This window comes from Delphinapterus leucas, chromosome 10 (assembly GCF_059928025.1).
Source record: "Delphinapterus leucas isolate spDelLeu-1000000601 "Yukka" chromosome 10, BTC_Dleu_Yukka2, whole genome shotgun sequence".
In the NCBI taxonomy this organism is placed as follows: Eukaryota; Metazoa; Chordata; class Mammalia; order Artiodactyla; family Monodontidae; genus Delphinapterus; species Delphinapterus leucas.
The window spans coordinates 303,309-317,757 of NC_143138.1; the positions used below are offsets into that span (position 1 = coordinate 303,309).

The window sequence follows — 14,449 nt, forward strand, 5'->3', positions numbered from 1 at the left end:
CCAAGGAGGGATGGAGCTGTGGCTGCTCCAGCAGCGGGCCGAGGCGGGGACCTGAGGGGACAGGCTTGGCGACCTTACTTACTCCAGGCGAACCTGAGCCCGTCTGCAAGGCCCTCCGTGGAGCTGGGGTGGAGGGGCTCTGGGGTGAGGGAAGACTGCGTAGAAAACGCAGCAAGGGCAGCAGCAAAGGCTCTCAGCACGTCCCTGGCTGAGGGCCCAGGAGCGGCGACCCGACGGAACTGACCGGACACCCGGAGCCCAGGAGGGGCCTGCAGGCTGACCCAGCAGCCGGTGGGCAGTCGGTGCCAAGTCTCCAGTTCCTCCGACTCCTTCCCTGTTGCTCTCTGGTCACTCAGGAAATCAGGAAGCTGCCAAGCCCAGCCACCACCTCTCCGCACTCACCCCCCGGACCCCCGCCCCGCCTGCCGACGGCCTCTGCTCTTCCCATGATCCCGTCGCTCCGTGACCGCTGTGGCTCAGCCCCACTCAAGTCCCCGGGCCTCTCGGGCAATCAGAGTTGGCAGTGGTCTCTGCTCTCAGGGGCTGTTTGTGCCCAGCTGGAGGTCTGTAGGCAGGGAGGGAGGGAAGGGAAATTCGAGAAAAACGTGACAGAAACAATGAAAACCAGCACAATGGTCAACAGTGGCCACAGTCACAAGCCGGGACAGTCATGGTCCCACGATAAGGAGGACAGTGCGGCCAGCTCCAGGGCCAGCCGGTCGAGGGGCGCTCCTGGCTTTCACCAACAGGCACACCCGCAGACCCAGCTCCTGTTTGGAAAACATTTTCGTTACGTATTTATCACCTGGCCAGGCACAAAAAGCCTTTCCAGTGATACATACACTGAAACTGAATGAAAAGTGTGGGTGAACAGAAACTGAGGTGACATCAGTGCACAAAGAGCACGATGAATCTCATATATAACAAATATGCAACGTGCATTTAAAGCAAAGCTAAAGTCCTTGAAATTGATGTTCTGTGTTATGCATATCAGACATTCAATCCATGTTTTAGATTTCAGAGCGTATTTACCTTCACGACAGTACTGGTAGGTAGTTTTATGACAATTACTTTAACCATGTATTAAATAAAACCTAGTTGACTCTTACTTTAGAACCCTCATCTTGATGTAAAAGCTGGTTCAAACATCCTGTGGCCCTCATACAACCACCAGCTGCACACCTGACAGCACATGATCAGGACAGAGACCCAGCACCGTCTTGAACCAAATCAGAGTTGCAAGTGCAAGCTCTTTAGTTCTCCTCCTTCAAGAAAACTGGATGAAGGACGGGGACAAGACAGTGACTTGGGTGCCGCGCCCACCGCAGGGATGCTTGTCTGTGACGAGGGAATCATTTCTGGAACATGCACTTTCATGGGACACAGACAGAGGAGTCTCGGCAAGCCCAGACCACTGCCAGTACTTTCCTGGTGCTGAAGGCCAGGCCGACGTGGCTGTGCTGGACCCAAGGGCCTCTGGGCGCCTCGTGTCTTCTCGGCGCCTGTTTTCGCCTCTCGGCTTTCTTCTAACTTCACTACAGCCAGCAATCTCCTCTTAACCACTAAACCGTCTTCTGTAGCCCAGGCAGCTGTTCTTCCAGCAAGTCCTCCGTGAACCCCCTCCTTTGGGTTTGAGGTTCTCATGCTCCGACGCTCCATTCCGAGCCACAGAAGTGCTTCCCTGGTCCTCTTCTGCTTAAGTGTTATTGTGCTTCCCTGAGCCATGAAGTCCTCGTCTTGGCTCCTATGGGCCTGACAGGGCGGGGCCCCCAACAAGAGGCGAATCAGCGGGACCCCTGGTAATGCTTTCCAACAACGATCAGACAAACACAAGGTAAACCGGGATTTAAGCACTGGGTTGGCCCAAAAGTTCCGAACAAACTTTTTGGCCAACCCAATATTTATTGTGAGGGTTATAACTAGACATATAAAAAGTTACACAGCTAATGAAAATGTTGAAATAAAGATGCTTAGGGAAAAAACGCCAACTAACTTACATCTCGTATTAAAGACACACTATTGGCTGAAGGCTCTGCATCAGATATTTAAAATAACACAAACACTCAGGATTGCAGTTTTGTAATTTAGTTCTCAGCCGTGGCAGATACAATGGTTAACATGCTTAGGACAGACGACAGTCCGTATATTTCTTAATAAGCTTCATCCAGCACATCTGTACAAGGTGAAACGTTCCCTTCTAGTTGCCACGCCCCATCCCCCAACACCAACAAATGCACAAACACAACAGGGACTCACTTCAAACGATGGACACTGCACATGGCCATGATGGACCGCAGAGTTCCCCGTATTAATACAGACCTTAATGCCAGTGTTGAAAAGGGGATTCTGTGACATCCCTGGAAAAATCTAAAACCCTGACTCAGTTTTCTGAAGCAAACGGTGTGACAAAGTCAGGTCAGGGAAGCTGACTCTGAAGGAGGTCGCGGCAGCCTGACATGCTCTGGTAACGGTGTCAGCGGCAGCTCCCACGCCTGGTGACACAGATGCCACCAGAGCAGACCCCCCGTGGCCACCAAGCAGGCCACTCAAGGGGCCAGAAGTGGCGCGGAAGGTGCCAGAGGGACAGCGTGCACAAGGCGCCTGGGCCCGCCGTTCCCCACGCGTGCAAGGGGGTCCTGGGGCAGGAGGCACGATGCCGCAAGGCCCACGTCAGGTTCAGGGCGAGTCACACAAAAGAGGCCCGATGTCACGAGCGCTGTGAACATAGAAAGTGGCAGCAGTTAACTCACGGATGGAGGACCACAGAAAGCACAGCCCAAATGTCACACCTTTTAATTCAGACCACACGTTTTTCTAAAAGTCTACTTGAATCGGGAGCCATCTGTATGAAATAAAGGTTTTAAGCACAGCTGCACAATTTAGGACAGCTGAAGCTCCAGATGCTCGCATGTAACTTCCTGATGAATCTCTCGTCGCCGCCCCAGGTGCCCTGGAAGCTGCAGGAGGCCCCGGAAGATGCTTCGGTGTAGGCCTGAGCCGCCCAGTCTTCCGCAGCCTTCACCATGCAGCATGCAGCTACGAGAGAAAACTCTGTGTTTTAAAAAGGCATTTTAAAGTCATACGGGGCCTAACGTAATAAAAGCGACAAAGCAAATGCTGCTTGGACGTTTTACATCAGGTCATTTTGGTTGAAATATAACACATACCAACATCTTCCTAAGCTACCAATTCAAGGGAATGGGAAGAGAGAGAGATCGCAAGCCTAACCGGTGCTTTCCGCCCAGATATACCTGTGGGCGTTCGGGGGAGCGTGTCATCTGGAAGGCACCTGCGTCTTCACGGCAGGCGGAGGGGCGGCCTGGAAGCAGGCGAGCTGCAGGTGCACGCCGCTCCTGACCCGGCTCAGCAGCAACTCCAGCAGCCTGTGGGGAGAGGCGCTGACAGCCACGGGCGGGCGGCGGGCGGGACCCAGACACGCTCGCCCGGTCCGGTCCGGTCCGGTCCCCCACATGCCCTGCCCCACGGTGCCTCCCTGGGCCAGGAAAGTCACTCATCTGTGGATTCTGGACTCAATGACAGAAATAAGCCGACCAAAGAAGCTAGCTGCAAGGACATACACGTGCAGACGTCTTCACCTTATACATAAAATCGTCCTTCTGTCCCCTTCCCCTAGATTAGTTAGATGCTCCCCCAAACAGACTGATGTTTGGGTATTTGAGCCTCTAATTTTAAACACTTCACATACACTGAAATGTACTCTTTTTGGCATCAGCTCTGTGCCCGTTGCTAAACGCACCGCAGCAGCCTCAAGACCCCCGCCGTCAGGACAGAGCAGTCCCGTCACCTCCAAATCCTCCTGTGCTGCCCTTCCGTCGTCACCTTTGCCCTCACCCCACCCCTTGGCAACTATTGGTCTCTTTTCTGTTGCTCTTATTTTGCATTTCTGCCTTTAGCAAACACTGGAGAAGGGGACTGAAGGGGTGAATTAAGCACAGGAACACCCAGGGTCAGTCCCAACCCCAGCAATAACCTGCCCGGTCCCTGTGCTGGCCAGACAGAGCCGCATCATTCTGGGGCCACAAGGGACCTTACAGCTCGTCTGGCTCAGAGGAAGCAGCCAAGAAATGAGCTTACTGGGGTCAAGAGACTACTTCCTGGTTTCACGGCGCTCCCCGCAGATCTGAAACAGCCCCCGTCCTGGCCTTCACTGTGATGTCTGCTGCTCCTGACTCCCTCAAAAGCACTGGACTTTTGAGCCTAGAGAGCACTAGCTGCACATGTTAACGATACGTGGCTGCTTCAATCTTTCATGATGTTCACGCTAGAGGAATGGACAGCATTTGAACCACGCAGTCAGCGAGAGGAGCAGGAGACTAGGAAGGTCTCTGCCGCCCGTCCTCCCAGCCCCGTCCACACCCTACAGGCTCCCTCTGCCCTCTGAGTGTCCACAGCAACCTCTGTGCTGTCCCAGGCCACACCGAGGGTGTCACGCAGTCAGGGTTCCGTAACTGTCTGCCTTGTCAGCCAGCTGCAAGGGTGGGCGGACCTCGGCCGGGCTGGGGAAAGGGCCCAGGCCGGCGGTGTTTCCGTTGTCTCAGGTGAGGGGAGCCCGGGCACTCATGACCTTTGCCTGGCCTAGACTTTGTCTCGGGTCAGAATTTCCTGTTACGTGAGTAGCAAAGTTTGAGGTCAGGCTGAGACCATTAATACAATATCGAAACGTATATAACTTTATTATGTCATGTCTACAAATTTAGTCTTAACACTTCATATTATAGAGCACAAAATGTACACTGCTGACCTACTGGAAGGAAAAAATCATTGAGTCCTGCATTTTACTATGCTGTCCTCTCTTTTACATTTCTCGAAGTATTTTCTTAAATATTTCAGATAAGAATATAGTTTACTGAGTGAGTCAAAATAAACTTTCTTATGAAAGTTTAAGGGACTGGTACGGTCACTTAAAACAGTAAAAGAACCAATTTCTGAATCGTCATGAAACCCAGGTTTTACCTCCTTCTGCCGCGTGGGAGACAAGCTAACAACACATACCTGAGGGCCACCGAGTACCGCCTTCCTCAAGGCCAAGTCTCCACCTGAAGAGGAGGAGTTTAGGTCCCTGAGACCAGCACCCAGACTTACTTTCTGTCCGCTCCACTCGAGAGCTGCGGTAGGGCTTCCAGAGCCTGCTTGAAACTGGATCTGGAACACAGACAACATCCCAGGCAGGGACACGCCGGCCCCACCGGGAAGAGGAACGTCAGAAAAAGCTCATCAGAGAACATACAGGCCAGTAGAAGAGAAACATACAGGCTAGTAGAAGCAGGGGGAAAAGTGAAAGTGAAAGAGGGTTTGTAGGAGCTGGGCCAGAAGAATTCAACCAGCAAATAAAACACAACGTGAAAAGCAAAGGAGAAGCTGATTTTTACACAAGGGTGCTACTCACCGTGCTAGGTGAGAGCTTCGTGTGGAGTCATTAAATTTAAGGAGGTCTTTACTTTCAAAACAAAGCTGAAGTACACAGATGAAACAGCTGGTAAGGGAGGAAGAGGGCTAAGTAGAAACAGGGATGATCTTGTGCAACAGTATACAAAGGGGGTATTTCTAGAATTGACCTGTGCAGGGCCTGATTTCCAGCCAACCTCTTATAATAACTGAACATGTCTTAAGAGGATTTAGCTGTTATCATATTTAAAATTTGTACGATAATGGAGAGGGGGGTGTGTGTGTGTGTGTATGTGTAATTCAACATCATTTCATTTCTTGAAATACGGAAAAGGGAGTGGATTTAAAAACCACCAATTTGGTATGTTTAACTTTTTAAAGTAGAAAATACCAGAAAAGTTACTAAATCAAATGAAAAGCATTTTAGGGGAGATTATTTGGTAATAACTTGTATTGTTCACTAAGGAACAGTTCTCATCTCTTTTTGTTTTATGACTATTGACTAAAGTAAAGAAATAAATGTAATTATTTTGACTTCAAAGTGGCCTTTGATTTTTTTCTTTTTGTAAAAACGTCTGCATCAGTGGACCAGGAAATAAACTTCTGAGCAATGTTTCTCAAACTAGGGGCAGGTATCAGAGCAACACACAGAGAGACAGCAAAGTACCAACAGGGCCCCAGAAATTGGCAGGGTGCCCAGCTGTTCCTGGTGGGTCAGGTATGGGGGGGTGGGGACAGGTCACAGCTTGTGGGCACTTAGTCCTCTTCCCTGACGTGGAAAGAAGTCTCTACCGCCGCCTCCACTGTCACCTGGCTTCCTGTAAACCTCTTCTCATTCGATGAAGAGCAATGTGAGGCCACTGCTCTCTATTTTTACATCACGACCAAGAAGAAGAGGATGAAGGTGGCCCCACCAAGAGTTTACTGGGTGGTTTGACATAGTTTCTCATTTAATTCCCCCAAAACTTTGCCTAGAAAGTATTATTATCTTCCTGTCACAGATGAGGAAGCTGGGCTACGAAAGGTCAAGTCAGTGGGAAAGAACACACAGGTCCGTCCTCATGCACAGCACCTCACCCATGGGTCCTGGGCGGGCGCTTTCTGGTGTCTATCACTCAGCACTTGTGCAGAGCAGCAGTGGTGGGAACGAACCAGAAAGGCTCCTGGTCAGCCGCCAGAACAGAAGTAAGAGGCTAATAACCTCATGTGTTAGGAAAACATGGAAAAGTTTTCAGCTGTAGCAATGACAGTCAGGATGACGGCACGAGCACACCGTCTAAAGCTGGAAACGAACGGTTAAGTACATCGCACATCGTGTTTAAGCAGTTCCCCTGTGGACCCAACACTTCCCAGGCAATACTGCCAATGGGGTAAACAATCTTCTGTAGGTAGTGCTGTTTTGGTTCACCTACTGATGTTTCAATGATAGGAAATCCTGACTTTCATTCAAAACAGCTAAGAATTATCACCAAATTTCCACTACAAAATTTTGCAGAGAAACCACAAGGCCTTCCTCTTATGCTGATACTCACGAGGCTTGAACTGTCCTTCAGAGTCTGTGATGAATAGACTGACTCAATTCTTATTTTCTCCTTTTCAAAAGAAGTATGCAATGCTCTGCTACACCGCTTATGAGACTAAGACTTACCTCAGTGAATGAGAAACATGAAATTACATTAAACCTCTTTTCCTTCTGTGCTACAAAGAAGCAGTCTCTGGAGTCCTTGGCTTACTGTAGGTTTGTGCTTTTAACAAAACAACTGATCACACATGAACTATGAGACCACAGTCACAAGCGCTCGCTGTGATCAGTCACCTTCACCTGGGACCTAACGCCTGTACGACGAGCTTTACTACAGGGGCTTTCGGAGCACTCACAGCACGGCCACGGAGCATCTCACCTGCTCTCTGGCGTCAGGTGAGCAGCCACGGTGTCCCTCAGGGTGCAGATTTCAAGCCTTGCCTGGAGGTGAGAAAGGGATAGGTGACCATGGGAACTATGTTGCCTGTCAAACAGAAACAACGCGAGGGTCGGCCCCCAGCCTGCTCCATGCAGGGCAGACCCCCATGGCCACAGTGGCAGCTCGTTACGAGTGAGCAGACCTTCTAAATCAGCCCAAAGAAACCGGCCACAACAAAGTTCCCTTTCACTGAAAACTGTCTGAGAGTCAAGTCTGACTGTGTGGAGGCAGGTGTCCTGCTCTGAAGGGTAGGGACTGTGCCAGGGCCGTCCAGCCACCAGACGTCACCCTCCAACCAGTGCCTCCCCTGATCTCCCTGGGGAGACCAGGACTGTCCTGTCCCGAGACTGACAGGAGGTGGAAGGACGCGGGCTGCCACACTGCCTCCTGCCCTGCCCTTCCAGGCTCCACGACTCTAACCTCAGAGCTAAGCTCTGCAGACTCAGTGCAGCGCTATGAAAGTCACAGCTGGCTTTTCTCTTTCTTTTCTTTTTTCTTTTTAAAAACAAAACTTGACAAGTTGATCCTAGACACAACAATATGGAAATGGAATAGCACAGTTGGAGAAACTCAGACCTTCTCATTTCAAAACTTACTGCAAAGCTACCATAATCCAAACAGTGTGGCACTGGCACACGGACAGACATGTAGATCAACAGGAACATGGCTGCATGCCCAGAAACAAACCCTTACATTTACGATCAGCTGACTTTCAACAAAGTGCCAAGACCATTTGGTGGGAGAGATGGCCTCTCCAACACATGGTGCTAGGGACAGCTAGACAACTGAACGTCCACACTCAAAAGGACAGAAGGTGGGTCCCTTCCTTAAAAACTGACTCAGAATGGATCACAGACCTAAATGTAAGTGAAAAAACTATAAAACCCTTAGAAGAAAACAGGAGTAAACCTCTGTGACATTAGGCTAGGCCTGCCTTCTTAGGAATGACAATAGAAGTACAAGTGACAAAAGAAAAATTAGATAATTTGGGCTTCATCAAAATCAAAACATTCTGTGCTACAAAGGACACCATCACAAAAGTGACGACCCCACAGAATGACATACTGTTTCACACACACGGGGCCGGCTACGACCAACCAGACAGTCACAGGTGCCGACGAGGATGTGGAGAATTTGGAAACCTCATACACTGCTGGTAGGAAAGCACATGGTATAGCTACTTGGAAAACAGTCTGGCAGCTCATCAGAAGACTAAACACAGAGTAGCCACATAACCTAGTGATTCCAGTCCTGGGGGTATCCCCAAGAGAAATGAGAACATGTGTCCACAGAAAACTTGTACACAATTGTTCACAGAAACTTTCTTTGTATCAGCCAAAAAGTGCAAACCCAAATGTCCATCAAACGATGAGTGAACAAATAAAATGCGGCATATCTATACAATGGGACGTTATTCAGCCACAACAAGGCATGACACAGGCTGCAATAGGGACGAACCTTGCAAGCATTACGCTCAGTGAAAGAAGCCCATCACAAAAAGCCATATTCTATGATCCCACTTATATGAAATTTTCAGAAGAGGCAAACCAGAGACAGAAAGCAGACAGGTGCTTGTCAGTGGCTGGGGTGGGGGCTGGGAGGGACGTGGACGGTGACGGCTAACGGGGCTGGGGTTTCTCTCTGGGGTGATGCAGCGCTCCACAGTGGATTGTGGTGACGGACTGCACCACTCTGTGAACACAGCAGAAGAAAATCCACTGAACTGTATTCTTTTTATCTTGCAGACGCACTGTACAGCATATGAATTTCATCTGCGTAAGAGTTTTAAGAAAAAACAAGCTAACCTAACGCTTCTACCTCTTGGCAAGGGTGGAGAGGGTGTGCTCTGCATACAGCTTGCTGCCCTCAGAGCCCTAGGGCCTTCAGCGAGGACACCCTCCTTCACCTCAGGTACCGCAGTGTGCGTGCTGCCCAGGAGACTGTTTTAAAGACACAGCCCTCACCTCTAGGTGTGCACAAAACACAAACAACAATGAAAGACATGGCTAGTTTTTAAATTAACCAATCAAGATAAAAGCTGACTTACATAAGATACAGTACGTTCAGTGAAATGTTCAGTTTGGAAAGCAATTGTTTGGTTTCGTTTTTCAGGGGTTTAGAAGCCTGAAACAGTTTGTAATGAGAAAGCGTAGACATGACAATTTGTCTCTCTTGTTTACATTCTAGTGTATATAAAAACGAACCTACAAGGAAAACATCAAAGAGAAAAAACAAGGTAGAACTTTCGGCTGAATGTTTTAGGAGAAGGATTAAATCACTGTAAAACTAGTATCTGCTAGAAATTTTATTCAAACAAAGTGATAAGGAATTAACCTATGAATTATGCCACTTGTAAAAGCTGTGATTATTTATACAAAATACATGGACCGTTTGCCAGAAAACGCCCCTGCCGGCGGCTCTCGGGAAGGTCTGAGGCTGATGGCCGGGCCAACCCTTCACGCGGGCCTCGCAGAGCCATCTGATCAGGAGGAGGTCACACACAGGTATCCCGAACGGCAGTGGCCAACGTTTCACAACACAACTGACGCCAGTCTCCAGGAGGCACAGAGCTCAGGAGGCCGGGCTGCCAGCCGGTTCCGATGTCTCTTTCTGCCCCTTCCTGCTGACCCTCCTGCGAGAGGAACTCAGTCATCAGCTAAATGGGCTGCAGAAAAAATCTGCAGGGAGGGGAGCTTTTTGTTGTAATTCCAGGACCGCCTAGGCCCAAAGCAGCTACTGAAACTTCCTTTCAATTCATCTTCACATACACAATTCCTGTTACTGATCTCCTCCTGCACAACTATTTAGAACAGCCATGATCATGGAAATATTATGAAGTTTCTGTGATGGATTTTCCCCTCGCCAGCTTGCCAGGTCAATACACATGCTCAATCCCTTTCACCCTGCGTTTCTGTGTGAACTTTTTCAAGTGCAGAGACTCTGGGAGAACTTTACAGCGAGCACCTGTGCAGCACAGACTCCGCCGCCAATGTTCTCCACAGCACACGCATCTGCCACAGGCGTCACTGCCTGGAGTAGGCTGTTGCAACTTTTTCGATTCTTTGAGTTAAAACTTACACACTGCACAATGGACAAATCTTTGAGTGCACATCTGGTGAGTTCGGGCTGCTGCACACGCTGTGTGCGGGAACCATCCCGAGGTGTAGGACCACCGCCTGCAGAGCCCCCTCAGCTCCCCGACTGGTGTCAACCACCCAGGGGACAGCGTCGTCCTGGGGTTTTCTCCACGAAAATGATATCCATCCAGTACAAGGCCCCCTTCACGTGGCTTCCCTGACGCTGAACGGTAATTGTTTTATGGATCCACCATTTGTTTGTTTACCCTACTGATGGACACCTGGGCTGTTTCCAGTGTTTGGATGGGTAACTGTATACTTAGTTTTGAAAGAAACTGCAAGAACTTTTCCCGAAGCAGCGGTACTATTTCACACTCCTGCCAACGCGTGAGAACTCGCTTCTCTACAGTCTTGCCAAAACTGGGTGTTTTCAGTCTTTAATTTTCTTCTTCCTGCTGGATGGGAACTCACTGTTGTGTCAGTTTTCACGTCTCAAATAACTAATGATGTGGACCATCCTTCACCTGCTGATTGGACATGGAATCACATGTCCCAGGGTCCCTAGAGCTCTGTTTATTTTTTCTCAATTCTTCTTCTCTCTCTTCTTCATATTGGATAACTGATGTTTGGTCTATACATTCACTGATTTTTTTCTTTTGTCCTCTCTATCCTGCTGTTATTACCATCAAGTATATTTTAAAATATTAATGTATTATACTTTTCTACTCCAGAATTTCTACTTAGTTCCTATTTTAGGGCTCCTATTTTTCTGCTGAGATTCCCTGTCTGTTCATTCATTAGGAGCACAGTCTCCTTTACATCACTGAACACAGCTGCTTTAAAATCCTTGTCTGATTTCTAACAACTGGGTCATCTCAGGGCTGGTCTCAGCTGATTGTCTTTTCTATTGAGAATGGGTCATGTTTTCCTGTTTTGTTTTGCTTGTGCATTTCAACTAAATTTGGATTGTATCCTGGACATTGTGAATGTTATCTTGAGAAGACTCTGGGTTCTATAATATGCTTCTGAAGAGCTGATTTTTGTTTATTTTAACAAGCAATAAATGTATCTGGACTCAAACTGAAAACTCTCGGCTCTGGGGCAGCTTTTCAGTTCTTACTTCGGTTCTTGCCTTATGTGGGCTGGAGTGGAGTTTGACCAGGCGTGTGGTTTAGGGGCCAACTGGAGACCCAGGCAGTGTATACACAGAACTTACGGCTCCTGCTTTCTGCTCCCTGGGATACCTCCCTTGCTTTCCTGTAGTTGTGGCTGCCCTGAAGCCTATTCTTCTAAACTGAAAAGACAACAGGTTTTATGTAGTTTTAGTTTCCCCTGGGCCTGCATTCAGGCCAAAATCCATAAAAAGTGAGGAATTCACCCAAGTGCCATTTCTTCCAGAATCAGCCACTCATGTTCACTCTCTAGAGTCTTCAGGTTTTTGTTTTTACATTTTTTATTTTTATACATTATTCAGGATTAGAGTTGTTATCTCTAGGGGGTTGGCCTGATAGGAGGTCCTCAGGCATTACCAGAAGCAAAACTTCTGGTACTTTAAGAAGATACCCTCACAATGCCCTTGGGCATGAGGGCCTACAGGGGGGCTCACGCCCCCACAGGCCTGCACACCCTGGTTCCTACTGATCTGGCTACAGGCAAACCAAGGCTCATCTGACTTACAGAAGTTACCTTTGCTATTGTAATTACGTAGTTTAAGTAAATACAACATAAACCAATGGAATATGAGTAGAAAAAACAGTTATTTGCTGTTTCTATGCAAAATGCATTTGAATGCTCTGGAAAGACTATTTACAAGAAGTTTCTAAAAATTTCCTGTTAAATTGAACGTGGTGAAGACAACTGTAAAACAGAAAACATCACAGAACTTCAGAAGGAATCTGCATTCAGATAGTTTCACAAGAGTCACTGTACTCTAAAGGGACAGGAACTCTGGAACTGTCGACGCCATGGATATGGCTCACACAGGAGACCATGTAGCTCTCCAACCAGCAGATCCACAGAAAAATACGAAGCCTGTCTGGACCTCCTGAGACTGATGACTGAAAACACATCTGTTTTCAAACAACTAAGTTAAACACAGAACTGCGCGGCTGTGGTACCTGCAATGCTCCGTTTTTGCTGAAGGATGAGACGCACTGCATCAGCCTACTCAGCTCTTCAGAAACTGCTTCCACCAGCCTAGACAGCACCCGAGGCACCAGGCCTTTGGAAATAGTGAACACCTGACAGGACGTTGAAAGTAAGAAGAAATGATGCATTATGAGGGCTTGCCTTGACCAGAACTTGTTAAAAACAAAGGGATGCACGTAGCAAAACAACTCCCAGGTCTCCTAAGCTGTATTTCTGCAGGATCAGAATTAACGAAGGAAAGGCAGACACGGACTTGCACACAAGCTGTATTCACTGATTCGTGACAAAAAACATTCCTCTTAAAAAATATTGGCAAATGTAGTTTTGAAAGGTATTGTTGATGGGGACAAACTGAAATAGTTTTAAAGGTTTCTGCCTCCTCTACCCTTTTCACAAGAAGAAATACGATTTCTAAAGAGGAAATTATAGAAATAAAAACATACTGGGTCAGACTCTCCTTGGGTCAAAACAAATGCTACATCATACTGGATACGTTATTCTGTATTGGCCAACAGAGTTCCCGATTTTACTCTTTGCTGAATTAAATATATATTTCCTTTCATTTGACAAAAACATTGTTTTCAAGCTTTGAATTTTGATATTTGCAAACTAACAGTTTGGACATTTGGAGAAACATATTACTATCCTGATTTCTAAGTTAGACTAAATCGTATTTTCTTTTTAGCTTTTCCTTTTTTCAGATTCAATCACTAGTATTAAACCTTTGGGTCAACCCAAACATAACCTGAGTACTGAAGAAAATTTGCGGCAAGTTAAGATCATGTGGGAATAGTAAATAGTAAATGTTAAGTACAAAATTCTGTCTTCAGCCACTGGGATATATTAAAAAGGGCCTTGAAAAGCCTAATACAAACAACGTCATGGTTATCGACCGACAGTGGACGTTAATCAAAGTTGCCTCAGTGGGAATCACCATCATTACTAAAATGCCCACATATTCTGCAGCTCCTCTGATTACCACCTGCCCACCTACGACTGAAATGTCTCCACTGCCTGATGATTTAATGTTACACTCTAACTTTATCGGAAGCTAACCTAACAAAAAAGCGCTTTTATATGTCTTTGATAAAATCAGGGTTGAAAGTATATCACTCTTCATAAAAAGATGTACATGGCAAATTCCTGCCTGAGTCAGATCACATAAAAACTTTACTTCATGGAGAAACATGTATGCTCTGCCTCACTAGGAAATGAAAATTACAAGACACCCCACTCCGCTTTCTGCTCTGGCTGCTTCAGACTCAGAGCCAGGTGGAGGCTGCAATCTGTGTCCTTTGCTCGCTCTTCTGTTTCAGCCTTAATGATCCACATTTCTCCAGTTCACCTTGGTAACCCAGGCAGCACGTGTGCATGTGGAGGGTGACGTAAACCTGACACCCCCCGATGCACCTGCACCAGATGCAGATACTCAGAAGGTTCTCGAGCAGCAGTCAACTGCGCCTGAAATCTTCTACTGAGAACTTCTTTGCTGGGCCCATTTCATCTGGTGGACAACGGTTCACTGGCCACAGCCAACCTGGAAGTCCACGACTGCGGAATTACGAAGGCAGTCACAGCAGGGACAACGGTGGGACACTAAGCAGAAAGTGCCATGGGAGGGCAGGCTGGGTGTGAGCAACAGCACCAACGTCCAGGGGCACCTCTGTGAGATGCTGAGGGGAGGCCACCACCTAACTTCTTTCCAACACGCCCCACAGCTGCGAGAGTAAGATGTCAGCGCTCATTTGTACACTGGTTAAAAACAGGGCAAGGAATTTTCCAAGTTAGGGAAAGACATCCTTTCAATTTCTCTTCTCTTTACCTTTCAAATATTCATGAGTTTAGTTTTAATTATGA

General features: G+C 47.7%; 1 protein-coding gene across 7 annotated transcripts in view; it reads right to left on the reverse strand.

The window, feature by feature from the left end:
• Window positions 1–1,838: 1,838 nt before the first annotated feature.
• EXOC2 (exocyst complex component 2) overlaps window positions 1,839–14,449 on the reverse strand; it is a 155,924-nt gene continuing 143,313 nt past the window's right edge. For 4 of the 7 annotated variants that reach the window (XM_030760199.2, XM_030760200.2, XM_089918181.1 and 1 more), the window contains 4 exons: window positions 12,562–12,684; window positions 7,308–7,369; window positions 5,104–5,163; window positions 1,839–3,036 (listed from right to left, as the gene is read on the reverse strand). In XM_030760199.2, the coding sequence (XP_030616059.2) occupies window positions 2,880–3,036; window positions 5,104–5,163; window positions 7,308–7,369; window positions 12,562–12,684 (402 nt within the window). In that variant the 3' untranslated portion in view covers window positions 1,839–2,879. Of the gene's footprint in view, window positions 3,037–3,251; window positions 3,384–5,103; window positions 5,164–7,307; window positions 7,370–12,561; window positions 12,685–13,850; window positions 14,345–14,449 lie in introns of those variants that run through there. The other 3 variants (XM_089918180.1, XM_089918182.1, XM_089918187.1) reach the window with 3 other exon arrangements.